Source organism: Rhinatrema bivittatum, chromosome 8 (assembly GCF_901001135.1).
Source record: "Rhinatrema bivittatum chromosome 8, aRhiBiv1.1, whole genome shotgun sequence".
Taxonomy (NCBI): domain Eukaryota; kingdom Metazoa; phylum Chordata; class Amphibia; order Gymnophiona; family Rhinatrematidae; genus Rhinatrema; species Rhinatrema bivittatum.
Window position 1 is genome coordinate 222593998 of NC_042622.1, and position 27442 is coordinate 222621439.

The 27442-nt window shown below is 46.4% G+C and overlaps 1 protein-coding gene across 2 annotated transcripts in view; it reads left to right on the top strand.

Annotated features, from left to right (window-relative positions):
- The window catches only part of LOC115097685 (transducin-like enhancer protein 1), an 82758-nt gene extending 56758 nt beyond the window's left edge, over positions 1-26000 (top strand). For both annotated transcript variants that reach the window (XM_029613632.1, XM_029613633.1), the window contains 5 exons: positions 11673-11920; positions 12395-12542; positions 23407-23557; positions 23826-23902; positions 25644-26000. In XM_029613632.1, the coding sequence (XP_029469492.1) occupies positions 11673-11920; positions 12395-12542; positions 23407-23557; positions 23826-23902; positions 25644-25751 (732 nt within the window). In that variant the 3' untranslated portion in view covers positions 25752-26000. The remainder of the gene's footprint in view (positions 1-11672; positions 11921-12394; positions 12543-23406; positions 23558-23825; positions 23903-25643) is intronic.
- The last annotated feature ends 1442 nt before the right edge of the window (positions 26001-27442 follow it).

Genomic DNA, 27442 nt, shown 5'->3' on the forward strand with positions numbered 1-27442 from the left:
AGGGGACTAGAAGTTTTCTTCCAACCCACTCTCACTTTCAGGGGCAAAGGTGTTTCCGCCAGAGCAGGGTGCCGGGAACAGGTCAGAGGCAGTCCTCGGGGAGGTCTCAATCCTTTCGTGGATGTCTCAATCCTTTCATGGATGTAGAGCAAGCCGAGATGAGGCCAGTCAGGGCTCCCTCTGTCCAAATCCTCTCAATGAGATACGGTCAACCCGTTTCTCCATCCCAGTGATTGGCGGATGGCTGTCCTTTTTTTTCAGGAATGGGTCAAGATAACGTCAAACCAGTGGGTTCTAAATGTTATAGAATGCGGCAATGCTTTAGAATTTGCTCAACCTCTGAGACCTGTTTGTGGTCTCTCCCTGCGGCTCCCTATTGAAGAAACAAATTGTTCGGCAAACCATCCAAAGATTACAGAGCCTGGGGGCCATCGTTCCTGTTCTCCAGGAAGAGTGGGGAACAGGCAGTTATTCCATTTACTTCGTGGTGCTGAAGAAGGAAGGCTCTTTCTGTCCAATTCTGGACTTGAAGGTGAATCAAGACCCTCAAGGTCTCGCATTTTCGGATGGAGACACTGCTCTTGGTTATTGCAGCCATACACAATAGGCTTTGCTGGATCTGACGGAAGCATACCTGCACATTGGGATCCACAGGGATCATCCGAGGTTTCTCTGCTTCATGATCCTCGGAATGGAGGGAGTGCTGGTTCACCCGAATCTGGACGACTGGCTCATCCGGGCGAAGACAGTGGAACTCTGCGAGCAGGCGGTGGACAAGATCTTACACCGTCTGAGATCCCTCGGTTGGTCATCAACTAGTCCAAGAGTCATCTTCATGTCATGGCAGCACATCCGGATGTGGTACGTTTCTTCCGTCCGTCTTGGAGCGGCCACCTTGAAGGATTTAATTCTGAAGATGGTGTTTTTGGTGGCAATCTGCTCAGCTCGGAGGGTATCGGAACTTCAAGCCTTTTCGTGCAGGGAACCATTTTTACAAATTTCTGATTCCGGGGTCTCGCTCAGAACTGTTCCCTCCTTTCTACCAAAGGTGATCTCAGCTTTCCACTTAAATCAGTCAGTGGAACTTCTGGCTTTTCCCAGTATCGAGCTGGACGTGCCTCACAGTAGGGAATTGAGGCGCCTGGGTGTCAGGAGGGTCCTCTTAAGTTATCTTGAAGTTACTAATGCTTTTCGGGTCTGCGATCATCTTTGTTCTCTGGAGTGGCGCTAAGAAGGGTCACAAAGTGTCAAAAGCGACTATAGCCCATTGATTGAAGGAGGCCATTGCTTCCGCTTATATTTGTCATGTACAGCCTCTCCCTCAATGTTTGAAAGCACATTCGATCTGGTTGCAGGCTGCTTTCTGGGCAGAGTGCCAGTTGGTTTTGCTGCAAGACATTTGCTGGACGGCGACCTGGAAGTCTCTACACACTTTTGCCAGACACTGCCATTTGGAGCTCTAGGCGCTGGATGTTGACAGTTTCAGGAGCAGTATCATTCGAGCGGGACTTTCAAGGTCCCACCCCAGATAGGGAAGCTTTGGTACATCCCAGCAGTCTGGACTGATCCGGATACTTACAGGGAAAGGAAAATTGATTATTTTATGTTAATAGTTTTTATTACATTTTCAAAGTTACAACATCTGGAGAATCTCAATTGAATAACCATTAAGTAGTCAAATTGCCTGGTTTGTTTAACAGAAGAATGTACATATGAACAACATCCTTTTAAGACACATTAATTTGGATCATCACAACCATATAGAAATACAACGGTGTACGTTACATTAAGGTCTCCCATCTTGGGTAACTAGAATCCTTTTTTCTTCTATCCTTACTCTGGTCCCTACCCAAGGGTGAGGTGTAACATCTAATTTCTCATAGACTCCAGTATTGAATTAACTGACAAATATTGTAAACAACTGAGTGATAATCTCCCCCCTCCCACCCTGTGGTTTTTCAGTGCTTTCAAGAAATCTGCTAAAGCTTTACATAGGGATGTCTGACTTACTCAGTGGATAATTAATTTTCCTGGCTCTACTTCCGGGACCCTAGATAGTAGAAAGCCCCCTAGTGTTTGGAGTAAAAGGAAATTTACCCTGTAGTCTCCCAATCATTGACGGGGTTATTGGATGGGCTGGGGATGATAGGTGCTATATAGTCCATGAATCCATGCCATATCCGCTGATTTTTAAGGAACGACTTCTTGGCACTGTTTTTGACCACTGTATATTCAAAGGTGAATAACTTCGCTATTTGTTTGAACTACTGTGTCTTACTTGGAGGGTCCGGACTTATCCGATTGGACAATATGGTTTTTCTCCCTACTAAGCTTATTTTATTTATTTATTTAAGACTTTTTATATATCGTCTTCAGCAAATTAGATTTGAACAAAAATGGTTTACAATAATGAGCAAAATAATAAATACTATTCTTTCATAAAGTAAAAATAAAAATGAAATAAAATAAGTATGAATAAAAATTACATAGTAACTTATCACTATCAATATTACTAAATATCTTTATCCTAAAAGATATTGAAATAAAATTAACTTTAAATTTAACAAAACATAAAGATGGAAAATTAAAATATCATAAAAACACAACATAATAAAGAAAATGGATCTACTTAATCTTTTATTCAATAGTTCTAAATGCTTCTCTAAAGAATGTTTTTAATAATTTTTAAATTCCTTAGTATTTGAAATTTGGTGTGGGGCATTTGGTAGAGCATTCTAATGTATCGGCCCAGCTACAGAAAAAGCTCTGACGGGTTTAATCTTGCTAATTTGACTGAAGGCACGTCCAAAAGGTTCATATTTGAGGATTAAAGCTCTCTAGAAGGTTTGTATATTCTCAAAACAGAACATAGCCAGGATGAATTAGGACTGTTTAATAGAGAATGAATTATGGTCAATATTTTGTACAAAATCCGATATTTAATTGGCAACCAATGCAGTTTGGATAAAATTGGAGAAATATGTTCCTTTAAAGGAGTACCTGTAAGAATGCGTGCTGCATTGTTTTGTATTAACTGTAACGGTTTGATTGAATCCAGTAAACTAAGTACAGACGTTACAGTAATCAAGACCTGAAAATATTAATGACTGAAGAACCAGATGAAAATCCTGAGCATACAATAGTAGTTTTTAGACGTTTAAGTAAATGTAACTTGTAGAAGGCATTTTTTAACAGTTTTAAAAATGACAAGCCAAAGAGATTCGAATCCAATGTAACTCCCAAACTACGTGCCTGCTTAGTGATTGGGATATGTTCACTATCTATTACAATGTACGTAGGTGGATTATTAATTGGATTCTCAACAAAGCTTAAAAGTACTAATCTGGTTTTTTTGCGTTAAGTTTTAGCCAACTACATGACATCCACTTTTCTATGGTTTTGATGTAAATTTGCACCAAGGAAAGTGTTTCCGACCAGGAAGACTTGTAGGGGACAAAAAGTATATCGTCCGCGTATATCTTGAAATGGACATTTAATGCTGAAAGTATATTGCATAAAGGTAATAAGTAAATATTGAACAAAACTGGGGAAAGTGATGAACCTTGGGGAACCCCTGTTGGCATGGGATAAGAGAACAATGAATGAGGTCCAATGTTGACGTGACAAAAACGGTCAGATAAACTATGGAACCATTCTAAAACAGCTTGAATTCCTATAGATTGCAAACTAGCCAATAGAATATAGTGGTCTAGCGTATCAAACGCTGCAGAAATGTCTAAGAAAATTAATATGAAATCTGTATTAGAGTCAAACCCCCTAAAGTAGGAGTCAAAGGAGGACAGTAAGAGTTTCTGTTGAATGTCCCTTTTGAAACCCATGTTGGTTTGGGTGCAATATTTCATGGTCACCAAGGGAATCATTTAGTTGGTGCAAGACCACTCACTGACTCTATGATTTTTGATAAAGAGGTCAGGGAGGCTATTGGTCTGAGGTTTGAGAACTCAGCAAAAGACAAGGTTTTATTTTTTTGTATTGGAAGTATTGATGTTTGTTTTAAGCAGTCTGGGAACACCCCTGATTCCAAAGATGGATTTATCATATTACAAATATGTTCTAAACAAATTTCTGCTAAACTTTTGAATATTAACCCAGGGCATGGGTTCAGTGGTGAGTTTGATGTTTTTTGTTTATTCATAATCTGCTTTATTGCAGCATTCGTGGTTTTTTCAAAGGACGACCATTTATATACTGATGTTGTTCTTTATAATTTGGATAAGATAAGTGCAAAAAAAAAAGCTGGCTTTTTTCAAGAAAAGGCCCTCATCCAATGACAGGGGAGATGAAGTTAGTGGCAGCATGCCGAACAACCAAAGCTGGATATCTTGAAGAAGGTGCTTTTTCAGTATTTTTGTGTAATCTCCTGCCACCTGGGTCCAGAAAGTTTGTATTTTATAGCATTCCCAAAAAACATGTATATAGTCCCCAACCGTATGACCACATTTAAGGCTCCTCCACATAGGAGGAGGAGTCAGTTGGGCCCGATGGGCTCTCACTGGTGTCATATAGAAAAGCCAAAGAAATTTCAACTGGGATTCCCTTAATGCACTGTTGGTGGTGGTTTTTGTAATGTCCTCGAAGAGCCCTTTAAACTTAGAGAATGGTAATGTCTGGATTCTACGAGGTACTTAGTTACCATTTGCGATTAAAGAGGCTCTAGGCAATTCGCCTATTGAAAGTCATGAAGGGCCCTCATGTAACTGGCTATGGTCGGTCTTTGAATATTTTTAGGGAAATAAAATGTACTTAAACGAGTAATCGCTGAGATGTCCAATAGGTGAGGATCAAGCAAGTGAACATAATGTCTGATTTGAAGATAGGCATAGAAATCCACCTGAGGCAGAGCAAATTTGGCTTGCAGGTCACAGAAAGACATAAATGTTCCAGATGTCACATCCAGGAGTTGAAAAATAAACGATAGGCCCCTTTCTTTCCAAATATAAAAAGTGCTTCTTTGGAGGCCAGGATGGAACATCGGGTTATCCGCGATTGGTAGTAAAGCTGTAAGCCTCCCTGGTATCTGTAGTGTAGAACCCAAGGCTGCCCACACAATCCTGCAGGATTTCACTAGTAAATGGAAAGAAGATCTTGGATCAATCCCTTCTATTGTGGTTTGTAAAATGAAGTTGAGAGATCTGGTTAGGTGTAGTCTAGGAGAGAGTAGTATTCTCTCTCCGTTATCCAATCATTGTTGATTAACAGACAGGCTATATTACAAGAGTAAGTCAGTAAGTAAGTCACAAAGATACATGGGATTAATATTCATGACCTTTATTTAAATGCAAAAGGTGAATTATTTACTGTGAAATATACAGAATATAGTCACAAACAGTTTTTCTGGAAAAACCAACTACTTTTCAACGTAATCGCCGCGAACATTTATCCATTTGTCCCAGCGTTTGAAAAGACCGTCAAAACCTTCTGCGTAAAAGTCTTTTGGCTGGCATCGTAACCAGCGCTTCACCTCTTGTTCCACTTCTTCATCGCTGGTGAATTGTTTACCCCCGAGATGGCTTTTCAGTTTGCCAAACAAGTGAAAATCGCTGGGTGTCAAATCCGGACTGTATGGTGGATGTTCAAGAACTTCCCAGTGCAGGTTCGCAATTGTCTGACGAGTCTCATTCGAAGTGTGTGGTCTGGCATTATCGTGAAGAATCTGCACTCCTCTTTTTTTTTTTTCCAGATCTGAACGTTTTCTACGAATAGCTCCTTTAAGCTTTAATAGAGTAGCACAGTAGGAAGCCGAATTAACAGATTCACCACGCTTCTGAAAACTGGTTAAGAGTATCCCATATCGGTCCCAAAACACAGTCAACATCACTTTTCCTGCAGAAGGCACAAGCTTGAACTTTCTCGGTGTCTGTGATAGTGGATGCTTCTACTGCATGGAATCACGTTTCGCTTCTGGTTGATAGTGGTGCACCCACGACTCGTCACCAGTAACAATACGTGCCATCATTGATTCACCTTCATTTGCATAACGGCAGAGATTTTCCAGACAGACAGATGGTTGTTCTTATTGTCTTCGGTCAGCTGTTTGGGAACCCATCTTGCACAGACTTTGCAAAAGTTCAATGCATCATGCACTAAGGAATATGCTAATCTGTGAGAACACCCAATTTCTTTGGCAACTTCGTTAATTGTTACCCTCCGGTTAGCGCAAACCATCTCTTCAACCTGCTTCACAGTTGCCTCTGTCGCAATCTCTACAGGTCAACCAGGTCTGGTTTCGTCGTTCACGTTGGCACGTCCTTGTGCAAATTTATCGGTCCAGTTATAAATGGCTTTATGTGAGAGACATTTCTCTCCATATACTGGATACACTTCTTTATGAATGTCTTTTGCCACTAAGCCCTTAGCCCATAAAAATCCAACAGCATGTTGTTCTTCGACCGTACAATCTGTCAACTCGGCAGCCATTTTCTTTGTGTACACAGCCCCTGCGCATGCACAGTTTAAATAACTATTTATGTACATAAACACTTCTAAGGTGCTGCCATCTATGGAATATGACAACATTAGATATGTTTTATTACCTTAGTAGAGAGATTTGTGACTTACTTAGTGACTTACCCTCGTATAAATCTTTAAATTGGGGCATCCAAATCCTCCTTTATTCAGGGGGGATCATTAGCGTGTGTAATGAAAGGCAAGCTTTCTTCCCCACCCACAAAAAGCCTTAGGATCTTCTCGACTTGTTTATGGTCCTTTTTTCAGTATCCAGAGTAGAAGCATCTGTAGAATGTACAGCCAATGTAGGAGGATCATCATTTTATAAAGGTATATTCTCCCCAGTGGCGATAAAGGCAGGGTTTTCCAAGAAGCCAAAGAACGGCTTGTCTGCTGAATGAGCGGTGTGATGTTCGCCTGATAAAGGGAAGCTAGATTCCTTGTAATTTTTACTCAAAGATATTTCGTTGCTCCGTGGACCCAACACAGCGGGAACTGTCCTTGCCATGAGCTTTGCAGGTTACCAATCACATATAGGGCTTCTGATTTGTCCTGGTTGATTTTGAGTCCCGCAAAGCATCCATAAGTTTTCTGAAGCTGTAAAAGAGGGGTCAACGAGCGTGCTGGGTCCGTGAGAAATACTAGCACGTCATCCGCAAATGCTGCGACTTTGAAGGTATGATTACCTTTGTGAAAGCCTCTGACATTTGGATCCAGATCTATTTTCTGTAAAAGCGGGTCTATTGCCAGAATGTAAAGTAAGGGGGAGAGGGGACAGCATTGTCTGATTCCTCTCCCTATCAAAAACTGATTTGATTTATGTCCATTTGCAATAATTATAGAGAAGGGATTATGATATAGCAGAGAAATATATTATGGGGCCTTGAAATCCATATTTTTTGAACACCGAAAAGAGGTATGGCCATGCCACTGTATCAAATGCTTTTTTGGAGTCAAAGCCTATGGCAAGCGCTGGAGTATTGGTACGTTGACATATCGCCATTGCTGTTAGGAATTTTAGTATATGGGTGTTAGCTGCCCGGTTTTTTACAAACCCGACTTGATGCGAGGAGATGAGTTGGGGAAGCACTGCCTCCATCCTTTCAGCAAGCACCTTCGCCAATATTTTAAGGTTGGTGTTCAGGAGGGAGATTGGCCTGTAGGACAAAGGCAATTGGGGATCTTTTGTGGGTTGTGGGAGAACTATGTGAGCTGTGTTGAAATTGGGCAGAAGCTTATTTTTTGTCTAAAGCCGTGCTATGAAAATATGACCAGATGTTCGGCCATTTGATCTTTCAGAATTTTATAAAAATCATAAGCAAATCCATCCGGTCCAGGAGCCTTACTCGCCTTGCTGGAGGAGATAATATGGAGAATTTCTTCTGTTTGTATCTGCTTGTTAAGAAATGCCAGTTGTTTCCGTCAGAGTTGGCAATGGAAGATCCTGAAAAAAGGCATCTTCATCTTTTGGGGTCCCTGTTGCATCGTCCATATAAAGATGTTCATAATATTTAGAGAAGATCTCGCAAATTTCTGCTGTTTTCGCTGTCTGTTGTCCATTACTGGTAGCCATACTCTGAATGTAATATTTCGATTTGTGAGTACGAAATAATTTGGCCAAGAACTTTCCCGCCTTATTGACATATCTGATGAAGTTGAGCTCAGAGACCTGTAGAGTCTTAAGTGCTCTTTGGTGCAGATTGAAATTAAGCTTCCTCAAAATTTCAAAATGTTCTTCACCCGTCTTGCTGGACTGATGTGTTGCCATAGCTCTTTTGGCTTTTGTGAGTTTTTTCTCCAAATCGAAGATGGACTTATTGATCTTTCGATTCCTTTTTGCTACATAGGCTATGATATCCCCTCTTAACACCACTTTCCCAGCTTCCCAGAATAAGAGGCGAATCCAGATGATGTGCGTTAAAGGCTACATAATCAGCCCATTTCTCTTTCAGATAAGAATGAAAATCCACGTCATCTTTCAGGTAGCTGGGGAATCCTCAAATACTTCCCCCCGGGTTCCATGTGCCCAGCTGGAACTCTATCCATATTAGGGAGTGGTCTGAAATAGCCTGCGGTCCAATTTCAGCCTGTACAACTCTTGGGAAGTCTGGGTTACCAGGATATAATCTATTTGTTAGAGGGAAGAGTGTGCTCGAGATATGTGAGTGAAGTCTTAGTCCGCCATGGATCTACTAAGTTAAATTCCTTACACAGAAAGCAACTCCTTTTCCTTTAACTTTGCTGTATGTGGGTGACAGAGGTGCTTTGTCTAAAGTGGAATCCAGTACAAAATTGAAGTCTCCCGCCACTATGACTGTGCCCTGGGCGTGTGAGAGCAATTGGCTTAAGACAGAAGCAAAGAAGGAATGCGAGTATGAGTTTGGTGCATACAGTGAGCACAGAGTAACTTGTTGACTCTTCAGGAGTCCTGTAACCAAAAGAAATCTACCCTCCTCATCTTGAAAGGAGTTCTGTAGCTGAAATTGCAGGTTTTTGTGAATTAATATAGCTACTCCTTTTTTGCCCCTTGCTTCTGAGTAAAGGCACCTACCTACTCAGTTTCTTCACAGTTTTTAAAGATTCTGATGCAGAAAGGTGGCTTTCTTGGATGCAGGCTATACTGGCTTGATTCCTCTTCAGGTGTTGTAGCACTTTTCTTCTCTTGATAGGAGAGCCTAGTCCATTCACGTTCCATGAAATGATACATGTATTCTCACCAAGCATTGCAAAGAGCAGCAGAAAATAGAGAAGCCTTATGATTGTATGGGTGATGGGACCCCCAGCTAGTCCCTTCCATACCATCTCCCCAGCTCCATTTTTTCCAAGTAACAGTTGTCTGTACCCCGACCCAGGTGGTACATGCCACTCCCATAGCTTATGCTCGTTCACTCCCTGCACTTTATGCCAGAAATTTGAGCACTAAATGATACCAGACATAATAAGCAAAGCTGCTGGAAACTTGTATTGAGCCCCTGATATATCTACCCTTCTTGCCCCCTCCCCCCCTTCTCATAATGTCTAAGATGACCCTGATCCATTCGGGGTATCTGGGTAATATAGGACATGGTTGGGTGCCCCGCTCCCCTTTTATCCAGCCGGGAAGAGATCTATCATTACCGGACCTCCCTTTTATAGCCAATGTTCCCGAAAGTTCAGTAAAAAAAAAAGAAAACAGTTGCACTTTCAAACCTTGTGCCTGTGTGCAGCCAACACCGCGAATCAACTTAGCCCCATCTGTCCGGGAACCTATGTGATGGGGGGTCGCTCCCTTATAGGGCTTATGCAGCAGGGTAATATAACCCCCCCTCCCCTCCTGCGGTTTTAGGCCTGTGTCCCCCTGATCTACTATATGATATTACCCTACCGTTCCCTCGATTTCATAATGGGGCCTAGTCAAGGCCAGTCCTGAAATTTTTAGCCAAGTCCCGGTAGGTCGAGAGAGGGGGGGACCTTGACTTCGTAGCTCAGCTGTTCTAATACTGTGGTCATGGGGTTCTGCCTGCTTCTGTCCGTGCAGTGATCGGAGCTTCCAACACCATAACACATGCTGGGTCAAAAGGAAAGATGTCCTGGCGATTCGGCTGGCTACTACCACGGAAAGTCCATAATCTCGCCACAATCTAGGTCTGTGTACATATGCCGCTCAGGCTAGCTACAATTAGCTGCCACATAGCCTTGCGCCTCCGCTGCCGAATCAAACACCTTGGTCTGTCCGTTTTTCCAAATTTTCAACTTTGCCAGGAAGAGCAAAGCAAATTTGACCTGCTTTTTAAATAGCTGGTCGCAGATGGGGATGAAGGTTTTCTGCAGCCCGTGACACCGGCCGAATAATCCTGAAGAATGTGGACGTTTTGTTGGTTGTACTGTACATCTGGATTTTTTCAGTATGCCTGCATAATAGTTTGCTTATGAGCAAAGTTCAAAATTTTGGCGATCACTATTCTCAGTCGTAACTCTTTTTTTTTTACTTTGCGCGGCCCGAGTCTGTGAGCTCTTTCAATCGCCAAAGCTTGGCGCAGGTCAGGCAAGTTCAAACAGTCTGGGAGCCAGGACTCTAAGAAGGTACTCAGATTTCTGTCCTCGATAGTCTCCGGGAGTCCTAGGAACCTGAGATCAGACCTTCTGGATCTGTTCTCCAGGTCATCTATTTTCTCTTCGTACGAGGCAACCGTTCTCTCTAGGGCTACTATCTTAGCCTCTTGTGCCATCATGTCGTCCTCGAGAACCGAAATTCTCCCCTCCATCTGTTCTTTTCTCTGATTAATATCTGCTTGCACTTGGTGTACATCTTGCAACTGGGCGGCAATACCCGTAAGTTTTTCCTCCAGCGCGGCTAACACCACCTCCTTAATGCCCTATAGCACTGCGTCATTAATGTTCACCAGTTCCCGACATGGCCACCATTTTAGATTCCGTGCCATGAGGTTTTTCTTTTCCCTTTTTTGACCCCTGTACGGGCATACCTGATGGAGATTTATTCATATACCGCACAATCGACATGTACCCTGATGGGAGCTGGGAGTGTAGCATCTGAGAAATCTTTTAAATTGCCATTTGTTTTTTTCTTTCGTTGAGGAGCGAGGCACCCGGACCCCAAGAAGATACGTCCTCCTTAGCTCATCCCGTCACATGACCCTTTGAAAAGTGGTTCTTACCTGCTAATTTTTGTTCCTGTAGTACCACGGTTCAGTCCAGACGCCTGCCCAAAGGGGGAGACCAGGATCTTCCTGCGTGTCCGCTCGATCTATCTTAACAATATTTTATTTTAGCTCCGCTACAGGCTGAAGAAGGGTACAGGTTTCTCCTTATCCTGCTGACAGATTTTTACATGTACATAGTTTGATCATTCTTTATTGTCCCTGCTTGTCTTACTTGTTGAATAGTTACATTTACTTTTCTGCTTTGGTAATATTAATACTGAGGAGATGCAGGTGGCACACCAGGTTAAGAAGGGGTGCTCTTGAAGTTTTTTTTCTCTGTTTCCATCTGCCTAAAGGGAGGCAAAACCCAGCAGTCTGAACTGCTCCATGGTATTACAAGAACGAAAATTAGCAGGTAGCAGCCAATTTTCGTATGTTCTGTGAATCCATGCGAATGAACGCAGTGATGGGTGAGAAGGGGTCCAGCATCCCAGTCTCATTTTGGCTTGAACCTTATGACTGGCAAGTTTTAATTCTTTCACGTTTCCTTTGCTCCTTTCGCAGAACCGAGATAACTACATCCGCTCTTGTAAACTCCTCCCTGATGGGCGGAGCCTCATTGTGGGCGGGGAGGCCAGCACATTGTCAGTGTGGGACCTCGCTGCAGTCACCCCTCGGATAAAAGCAGAGCTGACCTCTTCTGCCCCCGCCTGCTATGCTCTAGCCATCAGCCCGGATGCCAAGGTGTGCTTCTCCTGCTGCAGCGACGGAAACATTGTGGTGTGGGACCTACAGAACCAGACCCTGGTTAGGTAAGCTCACGAGGCAGGGTGGACAGGTGCTCCTTGCACTGTACTGGGGCGTGACGGGGGGGGAGGGGAAGGGGAGGGTGTGGTGTGGCAGAATGTGGTATGATGGGGCATGGGGTGTGCTGGAGTATATGGAAGGGATGTGTGGTATGATGGAACAAGAGGTCCATGCATCATAATATACACAGGATGTATGGACTATGTATGACGGGCTATGCTGAGGCGCACAGAGTATGTGGGACTCTGCTGGGGCATAGTGTGTAAGCTGTATTACACGGGGGGGGGGGGGGGCGGGTGCATTTCAATTTGACGCAGGGTCTGTGCTGCGCTGGGACATTGGGTGTTCTGTGCCCCTCAGGTGTGTGGGACTGGGTCACTGTATCCTCAGGGAGCTGTGGTGGTTCCCCCACCCCCTCCCCAGTTTCCCTCGGTGGGACAGGGATGGGTGAGAACAGGTCTGCGGTTCTTTCCCTACAGGCAGTTCCAGGGGCACACGGATGGAGCCAGCTGCATTGATATTTCCAGCGACGGCACCAAGCTGTGGACCGGGGGACTGGACAACACCGTGCGATGCTGGGATCTGAGGGAGGGACGCCAACTGCAGCAGCATGACTTCAGCTCCCAGGTAAGGGGACACCAGTGTGAAGGAAGGTACTGTGACATAGTGTAAATGGATATAAAAAATTTTAGGAAAAAAATTGAACACCGTTATATTTTGCAGAAGATTTGGTAATTTTTTTCATTTTATGTATTGCTGATTTGTATTAGATTTTTTTTTTTTAGTTTTTTTTCATCAGGATTTTTTATTGTTAAATTAACAAGTCATTTTTAAAAGGAGTGCACGTTCGCCCATAAATGTGTGTGTAGCCAGTTGGATTCAGGACCAATGGGTTATGCTCCTCTGCCAGCAGGTGGAGGTGGAGTCGATTTCAAGGCTGACGTTACCCCACATACACCCCTGCAGTGACCTCAGCCCTTCAGTATTGCTCCGATGGTGGATGTACCTCTCCTATTGGGGATTGCTGTACTTTTGGAAGGAGAAATTCTACATTTAAATTGGAGAAAAAAATTGAGCACCGCTCTCCTGTAGTCATACTTAAAGGTCCTCCCTCAGTTGAGAATTCCTAAGGTGATTTCCGAGATCCCTCAGAAGTGTGCCATAAGAACATAAGAAATTGCCATGCTGGGTCAGACCAAGGGTCCATCAAGCCCAGCAGCCTGTTTCCAACAGAGGCCAAACCAGGCCACAAGAACCTGGCAAGTACCCAAACACTAAGAAGATCCCATGCTACTGATGCAATTAATAGCAGTGGCTATTCTCTAACGGGCGGATTTTAAAAGCCCTGCTCGCGTAAATCCGCCCGGATTTACGCGAGCAGGGCCTTGCGCGCGTAGGTCCCGGGGTTTTTCGAAGGGGGCGTGTCGGGGGGGAGGCGGGAACGGATGATGTGGCGTTTCGGGGGCGGGACCGGGGGCGTGGTCCAGGCCTCCGGACCAGCCCCCGGGTCGGAAGACTAGATTTACGTCTGCTTCTCGCAGGCGTAAATCTAGGAACAAAGGTAAGGGGGGGTTTAGATAGGGCCGGGGGGGGGGGGTGGGTTAGGGAGGGGAAGGTGAGGGGAGGGCGAAAGGAAGTTCCCTCCGAGGCCGCTCCGATTTCGGAGCGGCCTCGGAGGGAACGGAGGCAGCCTGCGCGGCTCAGCGCGCGCAGGCTGCCCAAAATCGGCAGCCTTGCGCACGCCGATCCAGGATTTTAGAGGATACGTGCGGCTATGCGCGTATCTTATAAAATCCAGCGTACTTTTGTTTGCGCCTGCTGCGCAAACAAAAGTACACGATCACGCTTTTTAAAAAAATCTTACCCCTAAGAAAACTTGATTAATAGCCGTTAATGGACTTCTCCAAGAACTTATCCAAACCTTTTTTGAACCCAGCTACACTAACTGCACTAACCACATCCTCTGGCAACAAATTCCAGAGCTTTATTGTGCGTTGAGTGAAAAAGAATTTTCTCCAATTAGTCTTAAATGTGCTACTTGCTAACTTTATGGAATGCCCCCTAGTCCTTCTATTATTCGAAAGTGTAAATAACTGAGTCACATCTACTCGTTCAAGACCTCTCATGATCTTAAACACCTCTATCATATCCCCCCTCAGCCGTCTCTTCTCCAAGCTGAACAGCCCTAACCTCTTCAGCCTTTCCTCATAGAGGAGCTGTTCCATCCCCTTTATCATTTTGATTGCCCTTCTCTGTACCTTCTCCATCGCAACTATATCTTTTTTGAGATGCGGTGACCAGAATTGTACACAGTATTCAAGGTGCGGTCTCACCATGGAGTGATATAGAGGCATTATGACATTTTCCGTTCTATTAACCATTCCCTTCCTAATAATTCCTAACATTCTATTTGCTTTTTTGACTGCTGCAGCACACTGAGCTGATGATTTTAAAGTATTATCCTCTATGATGCCTAGATCTTTTTCCTGGGTGGTAGCTCCTAATATGGAACCTAACATCATGTAACTACAGCAAGGGTTATTTCTCCAATAATGGCCGTCCTAACCCTTCCCTCATCGGCAGTTGCCCCTGGAGACCTATCCTCTGTGTGAGAAGATACATCATTTTGAGGGCAGGTCGTAGCTACAGGATTGCTTCCTGCCTCATTAAGCCCCTATGCTGGGGCTATCTGATTTGAGGTGGGACTCCTCTGTATACCTCTGTCTCACTTAGCTCCTCCAAGTCTGCCACTCTAACTTTCAAGGATCGGACTCATTCCCTAAGGGCTTGGAGCTCTTTGCACCGGGTGCACACATACAACCTCTCACCAGCTGGGAGATAATCATACCCTTGGCACTCTGTGCAAAATACTGGAAAGCCTCCCTCTCGTTGCTGGACTACGTCCTGCATCATAATTTTGTTTATTTGTTACCCATTTAAAATTTCTAAGGGAACAGGGCTGTAAAGCTAACCTTACTCTATGGATTTAATTTGTGTGTCTGGCAATCTCAAAACACTACAGTTAATCTGTCTATATCTTCTTAGTTACCCAGCTTAATTACTCTTGTTTGAATTAGATTCCTTATGTATAAAATCTGCAACAAATCACTCCTGCCAAACAGTTACCATGTAAAATCCAAACATGTAAAACCAGTTCCCTGTACGTACCTGGATCAGTCCAGACTATGGGGTTGAGCCTCCTGTCCAGCAGATGGAGACAGACTGAAACTGAAAAGGTATCCTATATCAGGACAGAGCCTACCCTGCAGCCCTTCAGTATTTGTCTCCATCAGATAGGACAGCTCAACCTGCGGTTCCCTGTTAGCTTGCCCTTTTCCCTGTGGGGTTTCTTTTCTCGTTCGTGGGACAAGCCCAAGCAAGTACTGTTTTCTCTAAATTAAAAGCAAAAAAAAAAAAGAGATTTTATTTTTCCTCTGTGTTAGGGAAACAGCTCTGTCTCCCTCGCTCTTGAGGGGCCTAGGGGGGCTTGCCCCTTGCTGTGGTCAGCCTAGGCTCCCTTCCTGGTGACCTTGTTAGTTTATAGGGGCGATACTGGTGGTGCCAGTCACTCCCCCTCCGGCTCCTGCCTTCACCGAGAAGTTTCATTCTTTGGGTGTTTTACAGGGAGGTCTCATTCCCCTGATTCACAATTAACTTAAATTAAAGCAGCAGGATTTATCAGGCAGGCAGGAGTCTTTATTCGATTTCTGTGGCTCAATAGCGGGGGAGTGCAGGGTTCGATCACCTGCACTTCTCCCCGGAGGTTTTCCTCTCCTCTCTCCCACGATAATTTATGTTCCGGCTGCTTGCCGGGTGGGGAGGGCCCCTCGGCAGCACCGAAGAATTTAGCTTGGGGACGCGCTTCCCAACGCATGGCCAGGCCATTCCCGACCCGGCAAACGCGGCAGCCATTTTAGGTGTCAGCATCAATGCAGTTTGAGCACCAGGATGAAGAGGACCCTGATTTTCAGGTTTTACCCCCCGATTTGAGTCCGGTGCATGTCCAGGGGGATGACCCCCCCCACCCCCGACAAAATTCCTCGGCCCTGATTTTCATCCGAGTTTGTGCTCTTATTGCACAAATCTTACTTAGCCAGCCTACAGGAGCCTGAGGACCCTCCCGTGGGTCCCCCTCCCCCGAAGATCCCTCTAGTTTCCACTCTGCTATCCCCGGTGGTACCAGAGGCGCCAGGCTCTGTCCGAGTTAGGGTTATTCAGGGAGCACCCCTCCCCCCGGATCCGCCTCCCGCAGACCCCCCTCCAGGATCTGGATGAGGATTTTTCTTTGCCTGCTCCTCCCCTGAAGGGGGATGATCCTCGGATTCTCAGTCTCTTCCAATGGGAAGAGCTCGAACCGTTCATTCCATTTATTTTGCGGGAATGGGGTATATATGCCCCCCAGAGGATACAATGACAGCTGCGATGCCAGCAAACGCAGACCCAGTCCTGGCGGGGCTTAGGGCTTTTCCGCGTACGTTCCCTTTCCATCCCATGCATAAGCTGCTCCTTTTTTTGGGAATGGGAAGCTCCGGAGATGGGTCTCCGGGTCTGTAGAGCCATGGACATGCTCTATCCGCTCCCCGAAGATTGCCTGGACATACAGAAGAATCCACTTTGGGAATCTTCAGCATCTGCGGTCACCAAGCACACCAAGTATAGCTGTGTTTAAAAAAGGATTGGATAAGTTCTTGGAGGAGAAGTCCATTACCTGCTATTAAGTTCACTTAGAGAATAGCCACTGCCTTTAGCAGTGGTAACATGGAATAGGCTTAGTTTTTGGGTACTTGCCAAGTTCTTATGGCCTGGATTGGCCACTGTTGAAAACAGGATGCTGGGCTTGATGGACCCTTGGTCTGACCCAGTATGGCATTTTCTTATGTTCACAATCCCAGTGGTAGGCGCCACAGCTCTGAAGGATGTCCAAGACCGCAAGCTTGAATTTTTCCTTAAGCGGATGTTTGCAGTCTTGGCCCTGGAAGTTAGGGCGACTATCTGCAGCACTCTCATGCAGCGGGCAATTCTTAGGTGGGTTCAACAGTTACTCAGGACCTCCCGCCTGCGGAAGCTGAGCAGGCGGAGCGTTTAGAAGGCGCCATTGCATATGGCACGGATGCCCTCTATGACTTGCTTCGCGTTCAGGCCAAGGCAATGGTCTCCCCGGTGTCGGCCAGACGCCTCCTCTGGCTGCGTAACTGGTCCGCAGACTCTTCTTCCAAGGCCCAGCTGGGCACGCTCCCCTTCAAGGGCAAGTTGCTTTTTGGAGAGGACCTAAAACAGCTTATTAAATCCTTGGGTGAGAACAAGGTCCATAAGCTGCCGGAGGACCGTCCTAAACAGTCTAAGTCATTTTTCCCAATGTGTACCTGCTTCCGGAGGCAACACAGGTACAACAGCAGGGCACGGGGTTCCTTTCCAAGAGTGACTACTTCCAGGTTGCAGTCTTGGTCTCATTCCTTTCGTGGCCGTTCGGGCCTTCAGAGACGATAATCAATAACATCAGTCCGCCATGTCGGCTACCCAATGAGATCCGGCAGGTCCATTCCTCCGTGCGAAACTTAGGTGGACGTCTCTCTGTTTCGCGAGGAATGGGCCCAAATTATGTCTAATCAGTGGGTTCTCGAAGTGATTAGAACGCGGCTACGTGTTAGAATTTGCCAGGGACCTACTGGATCTCTATCTCGTTTCTCCTTGCGGCCGAGATAAGAGGCCTGCTGTCTGTCAGACCCTCGACAGGCTCCAGCTTCTTGGAGCAATAGTCCCAGTGCCAGTGGAGGAGCAAGGTGCCAGCCAGTATTCCATCTACTTCGTCGTACCAAAGGACAATTCCTTCTGTCCAATCTTGGATCTCGAGGGTCAATCATGCCCTCCGGGTGCCCCATTTTTGAATGGAGACCCTGAGGGTGGTCATTGTGGCGGTTCGTCCAGGCGAATACCTGGCCTCCCTAGACCTGACGGAGGCTTATTTTCACATCCCGATTCGTCAAGAGCATCAGCGGTATCTCCACTTCCACATCCTGGACCAACACTTCCAGTTTTGAGCTCTGTCCTTCAGACTCGCCACTGCTCCCCGCATTTTTACCAATGGTGGCCGCACTTCGCCGGGAGGGAAATCCTAGTACACCCTTATCTGGATTACTGGCTTGTGTGGGCCAAGTCTCCCAACTCTTTGCAGGCTAGCTGTTGACAGGGTCCTAGCTCTCCTCACCTCCCTCGGCTGGATAATCAACTTCTCAAAGAGCAATCTCCAGCCCTCCCAGGTCCTGGAATTCCTGGGAGCTCGCTTCAACACCCGGGTCGGGAAAGTGTTTCTCCCGGATGCTTGGGTGCTCAAGCTCATCGACCAAGTGAACAATCTTCTTTCTCTCTCGCTTCCGACAGCATGGGATTATCTGCAAGTTCTGGGGACTATGGCCTCCACTATCGACATGGTCCCCTGGGCTTTTGCGCATATGCGTCCATTACAGAAAGCGTTGTTGTCCCACTGGAAGCCGGTGTCTGAATAGTTCCAGGTGACTCTGCCATTCTCAGACTCTACCATCGCAGTCATATAATAGTGGCTGTCGCCTGTGCATCTCTTGAAGGGGATGCCCTTGCTGACTCCGCAGTGGGTCATAGTCACGACGGATGCCAGTCTTTCCGGGTGGGGAGTGGTCTGTCAGTCCCAGACGAAGCAGTGTTACTGGTCCCCAGCTCAGTCACGCTGGCACATCAATTGTCTGGAAGCTCTTGCAGTGCGCCTGGCCCTCAAGGCTTTCTTACCGCTGATCTGCCGCAAGGCGGTGTGTGTCCTCTGCGACAATTCCACCATGGTGGCCTATATCCATCATCAGGGAGGTACCAGGAGTCGCCTGGTGGCACTGGAGCCCAGCAAGATCTTTACCTGGGCGGAACGGCACCTGGATCGCCTAGCAGCCTCCCATATAGCAGGCAAGGAGAACGTACAAGCAGACTTCCTCAAGTTGACAACGCCTCAATCCCAGCGAGTGGGAGTTGTCCGATGGAGCAATGGACCTGATTGTCCATCGGTGGGGTCCTCCTCACCTGGATCTGATGGCCACCCTGAGCAACGCCAAGGCTCCCAGATTCTTCAGTCATTGGAGGGAGCATTGCTCGGAAGGAGTGGATGTTCTGGTATTCCCTTGGCCTCGCAACGTTCTCCTCTACATGTTTCCTCCGTGGCCTCTCTCAGACGAATAGCTACACCAGGGGGTCAGTAATTCTCGTGGCACCCTGACCCCTTAGACCAGCGGTTCTCAACCTGTGGGTCGCGACTCCGGTGGGGGTCGAACGACCAAAACATAGGGGTCGCCTGTGTTTTGGTCGAACGACCTGTGTTTTGGTCGTTCGACCAAAACACAGGTCGTTCGACCAAAACTGATCTGCGGACCGACCCCAACGGCCCGGTCCGCAGCCCAGTACCGGGCCGTTGGGGTTTTTTGCCGGTCCGTGGCGCCGCGGCTGCTGCGGGGAGGCGGGGCGAAGCTGGAGACCTGCCTCCTCCAACCCCAAAAGGGAGCGCGTCGCGGTGCTCCTCCTACTTACTTCCTGCCCGCCCTGCCCTGGAAGACAAATGTTGCCGGAGCCGCACGGGCAGGAAGGAGGAGGCGCGTCAGCCGCGTGCAGAAGAGGAGCAGCGGGGCCTGGAAGACTAGGGCCGCTGCAGAGCCCATCCTGTGGTAACCCGTAAAGAAGAGGCCCAGAGGGGTGAGAGAGGCTGAGTGTGTATGTGTGCGTGTATGAGATTAGTTGAGAGATTGTGTGTGAGAGTGAATTGAGAGACTGTGTGTGTTTGCAGAGACAGCATGTGAGAGCCTCTGTGTGTGTGTGAAAGAGACAGCATGTGACAGTGAGAGCCTGTGCTTGAGCAAGGCAGCATGTGGGGGTGTGAGAGAGCCTGTGTGTGAGACTCAGACAGCCTGTGCCAGTGAGAGACTGTGTGTATGAATGATTGCATGACAGAAAGAGCATGTGACAGTGAGATCCTGTGTGTGTATGTGTGTTTGAGAGAGAAATGCATGTGAGAATGAGAACCTGACTCTGTGTTTGAGGGAAGAAGACAGGTGGAGAGAAAAGAAAACAGGAAAAAAGGCAATATAAAAGGAAATGGCAAAAAAATAAAGGGAAGCAGATGTAAAAAAAAATAAATTACTTTTTACTGATTGGTACATGTAATCTTTGGGAATGTGCAAGAGTAGCACTTTCTCTATGGCGGATCTCACAATGTACGAGATCAACATGGAGGAAGTGGAAACCCAGGGGGCCTGCACAGAGGAGGCAGCAGAATGGGCTTCAGTGCCAATAGCAGCAATCAGCGCCTCCCCAATAGCCACGTGGCAGTAATTAGATTAATTGTTTGACTCAGCTGGAGGTGACAAAGTATGAAGTGGGATGTGAAATCACCTTGATCTGGTGGAGAATTAGGATTTCTGTTACACATGAACTGTATTTGGCAAACATTAAATTAAAGGGAGCCAGGATAATCAATTGAAGCCTGCAGCTGAGGACAGATTCATTATGACTCATGTAGAAATTAGTGCATTTTCCAGATTAGTCTGCATAACACAATTCTCAACATTCAGCATTATTTCTGCTGCATAGAGTTTTATCTGAGAGGCTCTGAGGTTGTGAGGGAGCCAGTAAGAGTGAGAGCATGAGTGTGTATGAGAAAATCCAGGGGAGTAAGAGTGTGTGTGAGTGGGGGGGGGGGGGGGGGGGGGGAGAGAGTGTCTTACACCCTGAGAGTGTATCAGTGTCTGTGAGAGCGAGAGGTTATGGTGGGTATAAGAGCATGAATGTGTATGTATGTGACAGTGTATGTGTGAGAGAGAATGGACATGTGAGCGTATGTGTGAGAGAGAGAGGATAACCTCCTAATCCTCGACAATATCAGGGTGACTGGAAATCAAGAGCTCCCATGTATGGACAGCAGGGGCTTTTTAAAATCCTTATTAGTTTTAATTATTGTGTGTTATTTGATATATGTGCTGTTTTGAAATATTTTATTGGTGTTTGGGAAATTATAAAAATGTATATGATTTTAATTAATAGAAATTCTATTTATCAGTAATTTTAAAATATTCTTTTATTAGTATGGTTTTACTATTATAACTGATGCTTTATGTTTCTTAATTTTATTGTTTTATGAGGAATGGTGGTTCTGTTTATAAATGTCATAATAAATAAGTATGCACTAAAATCCAACCCCATCCATAACCCCGCCCCATATGACCAAAGCCCTGCCCTCGCAGGGCGAGGGCGGGGCGAGGGGTCACCGCAACATGAGGAACTGTATTACGGGGTCACGGCATTAGAAAGGTTGAGAACCACTGCCTTAGACCATGGTTCGCGGATCTGATAAATCTGGCGTCAGATGGACCTCTTCGCCTCAGCCACCTGCCCCGCCTCCTTTGGCAGGGTCCCATATTTTTTGACCAGGCGGATCGCTTCTGTCTAGCGGCATGGCTTTTGAACGGCACAGATTGGGGGAAAAAAAGGCTATAAAGAAGAAGTGATCTCCACTCTTCTTCGGGCTCATAAGCAATCTACCTCTCTAGCCTATGTCCGTGTTTGGAAGATTTTTGAAAATGCATGTGCGGAATCGGGTGTCTTGGCTTGTTCGCCATCGGTTTCTATGACTCTCTCGTTTCTTCAGAAGGGTCTCTCTAAGGGTCTTTCCGTCAGCTCTTTGCGCGTTCAAGTCTCCGCTCTCTGTTCCCTTTTAGGCACTGTCGATGGTCATCCAGTGGCTTCTCACCTGGATGTCGTCCATTTTCTCAAGGGCGCCAAGCATTTGAAGCCGCCCGTCCGGGCCATTTGTCCTTCATGGAGTCTTAACTTGGGTCTTCGGGCTCTGTGTGCGGCCCCGTTTGAACCCTTCCGTCGGGCTACCCTTAAGGATTTGACTCTCAAGACAGTTTTCTTGGTTTCTATCTGTTCCTCTAGACGAGTTTCGGTGATTCAAGCGTTATCCTGTCGGGAGCCTTTCCTGCGGTTCTCTGATACGGGAGTATCTCTCAGAACTGTTTCTTCCTTTCATGTCAGTCAATCGGTAGAACTCCCCGCATTCTCTCCTGAGGACATTGCGGGCCCCGTGGGAAGTGATATTCGCCGCCTTGACGTGAAGCGCGTTTTACTCCGCTACCTTCAGGTTACCAATGACTTTCGGGTCTCCGACCACCTCTCACTGCTGTGGAGTGGTCCGAACAGGGGTAACCAGACCTCTAAGACTATGATCGCTCAATGGTTGAAGGAGGCAATTTCCTCAGCCTACATCTGTCAAGGCCAGGCAGTTCCAGAGGGCCTGAAGACTCATTCCTTGCGTTCTCAAGCTACTTCCTGGGTAGAGAGTCAAGCGGTCTCTCCACAGGAAATATGCAGGGCCGCTACGTGGAAATCCCTGAATACCATTGCTCGTCGTTATCGCCTGGATGTTCAGGCGCCAGTGTTCCGTTCTTTTGGCCGACAGGTTCTTCGAGCGGGACTGTCTCTGTCCCACCCTTTGTAGGGAAGCTTTGGTACATCCCATGGTCTGGACTGATCCGGGTACGTACAGGGAAAGGAAAATTAGTTCTTACCTGATAATTTTCGTTCCTGTAGTACCACAGATCAGTCCAGACGCCTTCCCATGTTTTCTCAACTCGAGCTACTTACCGTTTTTTCCTCTCTTTAGGAGTGTCTCGGCATGGCTATCTTGAATTCTCATTGAAGGCACCGGAAGCATCTCCTATGATGATCAGGGCTAGTTGTGCAAGAGCGTTTTAGTTACACAGTTCATGCAATTGTTCTATTGTTTGATTATTCAACGACTTTAATAGTTATATTATTACTTGCTTGACCTTATGCTAGTTACTGCTTTGACAATGGTTATACTGAAGGGCTGCAGGGTAGGCTCTGTCCTGATATAGGATAGCCTTTCAGTTTTAGTCTGTCTCCATCTGCTGGACAGGAGGCTCAACCCCATGGTCTGGACTGATCCATGGTACTACAGGAACGAAAATTATCAGGTAAGAACTAATTTTCTTACCAAACACAGTTACCATGTAAAATCAAAACATATAAAACCAGATAAGATATGGTAGGGTAACCGGATAGCGTATAGTGAGGTAGTTTGAGGTACGGCGCACGCTTCCGATCGTCTTCTGCTGCAAGTGGTGCGGGGCCTCTGGAAGCTGAGGAGGGATTGGTGAGAAGGCACCAAGGAGGGGACAGGGATTTGGGGTCGTCACTGAGAAAGTATGTGGGGAAGGGGGACCATTTGCTGATGCAGGAGCGAGAGGGCTCTCACTGAGAAAGGGAGCGGGGGAATATTGGAGCACTTGCTCCCTCATGTCTTAGATCCTCTGACACAGGATCAGGGCAGCAGGGAAGAGCATCCATTGAGTCAGGGATCTGATTTGGGGGGTGGGAGAGGGCATTCGCTGAGAGAGGATCTGGGATTTTGAAGTGCTGGGCTGCAGGGTGCTCTTGACATTTTTCTCTTACCTTGTTTCAGATCTTCTCGCTGGGATACTGCCCCACGGGAGAGTGGCTGGCTGTGGGAATGGAGAGCAGCAATGTGGAGGTTTTACACGTTTCCAAACCTGACAAGTACCAGCTGCACCTGCACGAGAGCTGTGTCCTCTCCCTCCAGTTTGCCTCCTGTGGTAGGAAGCACTTCCATGTCTCTCACGTGATTGCACATCTGTGAGCTTAGGTGTGTGGCGGTATAAGTGCGTGCTGACCTCATTCACAGATCATTGGAGAGACTGGACTATGTAGAGCCCTTGCTGGGTATTATGGTGTGTAAAGTGCTTCTTCAGACTCTTTCTGTGATTTGGAGTAGGGTGCAATCCATGGCATGTGCTCTGTATGTAAGTGGTGTTTGTTCATGCTGTATGGAACTCTTTTGACCCACCAAATTTCTCCCAATAGGTAAATGGTTTGTGAGCACTGGAAAGGACAATCTGCTGAATGCCTGGAGGACCCCCTATGGAGCTAGTATATTCCAGGTAAGGGCCACCTATGGAACTGAGCTATTCCAAGTAAGGGTGCCTATCAAACGTACAACATGATGGCAGATAAAGGTCATACAGCCCACCACATCTTCTGCTGCACTTTACCATTCCCCCTTCTCTCTGAGAAATCCTCTGTGCTTGTCGCATGCTTTCTTGAACTCCAGCACTGTTTCCATTTTCACCGCCTCTACTGGGATCCTATTCCAGTGTCTGCCATAAGAACATGCCATACTGGGTCAGACCAAGGGTCCATCAAGCCCGGCATCCTGTTTCCAACAGTGGCCAATCCAGGCCATAAGAACCTGGCAAGTACCCAAAAACTATTCCATGTTACTGTTGCTAGTAATAGCAGTGGCCATTTTGTAAGTCAGCTTAATAGCAGGTGTAATGGACTTCTCCTCCAAGAACTTATCCAATCCTTTTTTAAACACAGCTATATTAACTGCACTAACCACATCCTCTGGCAACAAATTCCAGAGTTTAATTGTGCGTTGAGTAAAAAAGAACTTTCTCCGATTAGTTTTAAATGTGCCACATGCTAACTTCATGGAGTGCCCCCTAGTCTTTCTATTATCTGAAAGAGTAAATAACCGATTCACATCTACCTGTTCTAGACCTCTCATGATTTTAAACACCTCTATCATATCCCCCCCTCAGCCATCTCTTCTCCAAGCTGAAAAGTCCTAACCTCTTTGGTCTTTCCTCATAGGGGAGCTGTTCCATTCCCCTTATCATTTTGGTTGCCCTTCTCTCTACCTTCTCCATCCTCTCCATGAAGAAATATTTCCTTGGGTAATGCATGATTCTACTTCCTTTCCTCTTCATCCCATGACCTCTGGTTCTAGAGCCTCCTTTCTGTTGAAAGAGACCTGCCTCCTCTGTATTTAATCTTGGAGATTTAGGAGAGGGTAACTTTTTAATAACCTGCAGACTTTTAAGCCCAAATTTTCAAAGCAGAGTTCACTTTGAAAATCTGCAGGTTTCCCTAGCATACACGCCAGCTTAAAAACATGAAGTAAACAGCTGTTCCCGAGCATGTATAACTTTGTGCATGTAGATTTACATACATTTAAAATTCAAAAGTATGCATATAAATCCTTTCCCTACCTCAGTCCTGCCCTTGGGACACCTCTTCCTATTTGGGTAAAATTGTATTTCATGTGTACTTTTCACAGTGGCCCCAGCTTGATTTTCAGAAGACAATGTACATACGTAAAATCACCATGTTTTATGCGAGTAAATTCTTTTAAAATCAACCCTGAATGTCTCTGTCAAATATTCCCTTTACCTCTTTTTCTTCAGGGTATATGTATTTAGATCTTTAAGTCTGCCCCCCATATGCTATGTGATAGAACCAGTATAGCTGGTATAGTCCAGGTAAGAGCTTCTATGGAGCAGATAAAAATCCCAAGCAAGGGTTCACTGTGGAGCCGGTCTGGGTAAGGGCCACAGGTAAGGAATATCTAAGGAAAAAGAGGTATGTTACAGATAGAACCCCAGGATACTTCTTTCAGATGGTGTGGTTTGGGGGAGCTCTGTACACCTTACTGTTGGCTGCATGCACCTTCTGTAGCCTTTAATGTGTCCAGCCTGAGACAGGTGCACCCTTTTACCCCAGCAAACAATGAAGAGAAGCCCATCCAAAGAGATTCTTAAAATGTTTCCCCAACCATCTACACTAAGCATGGGAGGGCCACACGGGTAACTTCTCATATCCCCCTCTCTTTCCCTCCAGTCAAAGGAATCTTCCTCAGTATTGAGCTGCGACGTCTCGACTGATGACCAGTTCATAGTGACCGGCTCAGGCGATAAGAAGGCGACTGTGTACGAGGTGATTTACTGAGTGAGGCACCGCGGGGCCACATTCTCAGATTCCCAAAGAGCTCGGAGCCTCAGACCGTTCAAGGGGGAGAAGCTGGGATGGGCACCCCCACGGAGCTGAGCTGAGGCCTCCATTTTTAACCTGAACATTTTTTTGGTTTAATTTTATTTTTAAAGATTCTGTGATGTTTTAAACTATACCTTTCAGACCTGGGTATTTTGTTCTGGAATTTTTATTTAATGATAATAAAATACTAAAACATGAAACAGATTGGTAGTTGTCACTTCTCTGTGTCTGTTTCTGGGGGTGATTTTCCATCGGGAGGGGGGGGGGGGGCGGTGTATGTGGAGTTTCCCTGTTGTCAGCTCACCCCTATGTATAAAGTTGGTTTCATACTGCACACTTGCATAAAAAGTGAAGTGCACAGAACTGATAATAGCTGGAAATAAGAATTTTCTTTCTCCATGGACAAGCATAAGAAACAAGCCACACAAGATGGGTGACACCCAACAATGCTGAGTTGACATCCATTCTCTCCTAGCCCAGAAACTTCATTGAGTCCCTTCAAACTTTCTTGGAGAAAAAGGGCAAAAGCCTGTTTAAATCTGGTTGTAAATGCCACCATAAGATGGCTTCAGCAGACCAACACAATTGGTGCCATAGGCATTTAGGGCCCAGATCATGATAGCTCAGTTTTCAGTCCATATGGCAGAATGTCCACTACGGTGTTAGTATATAGCAACCTCAAACACGAGCTTAAAAGGCTCTTTAGAACATAAAAGGTCCAGGTATAGAAAGAGGGAATGATCCCCCATTTTTGGATACCTCGACTTAAGTTCCCTGTATGTACCTTGATCTGTCCAGACCGTGGGTTGAGCCTCCTTTCCAGCAGGTGGAGACAGACCAAAACTGAAAGGGTGTCCTATATGAGGACAGAGCCTACCCTGCAGCCCTTCAGTATTTGTCTGTCTCCAGCAGGTGGATCAGCTCACCCTGCGGTCTCCTGATTTAGGCTAGTCAGCCTTCCTTTTTTTTTCTTCTCTTCTTATTGGATCAAGCGAGTACTTATTCCTTAGGGATTCTGGTAGGATTCTTTTGAAAAAAAATGTATTAATTGTTTTCAGTGCTGTGCAGGAGAAGGTCCCGTCTCCTGGCTGTTGCTGGACTCGGGGGGGGGGGGGGGGGGGGGGTGTCTTTGCCCCTTGTGCTGGGCATAGCCTGAGTCCATGAGTGCTTCCAGGTGTGGGGACTGAGGCTGGTGGTTCAGTCGTTCGTCTCGTCCCCCCGTCCCCCCCCCGGCTGCCATAGAGAGACAAACTGAGCAAAGCTCATAAAAAAAAACCCAAACTTTAACCTCACTCTCTTTCTCCGGCAGCCAGACATAGAGGAGTGTGCAGGCTTCACTCCCCTGCCTCCACTCCTGCCGGCAGGGCTGCCAATCATTCTATTTTTTAACTTTTTTTCCTTCAGCGCACGGCTCCTCTTTGCTGAGGATGCAGCGTGTGGGGAGCCTTCGTTGTGAGTATCGTGCGAGGGTGAGGAAGGCCCCTCCTTGGCAGGGCAAGCAAATTTAGCCCGTGGACGGAATCCCCAGCGCATGGCCAGGCCGTTCCTGGGTCGGCAAACCCTGGGAACGGTGGCCATTTTGGGGATTTCGGCAGCTCCCGATTCGGAGCTACCTGGGGCTGGGGAGCCAGAATTTCATGATTTCC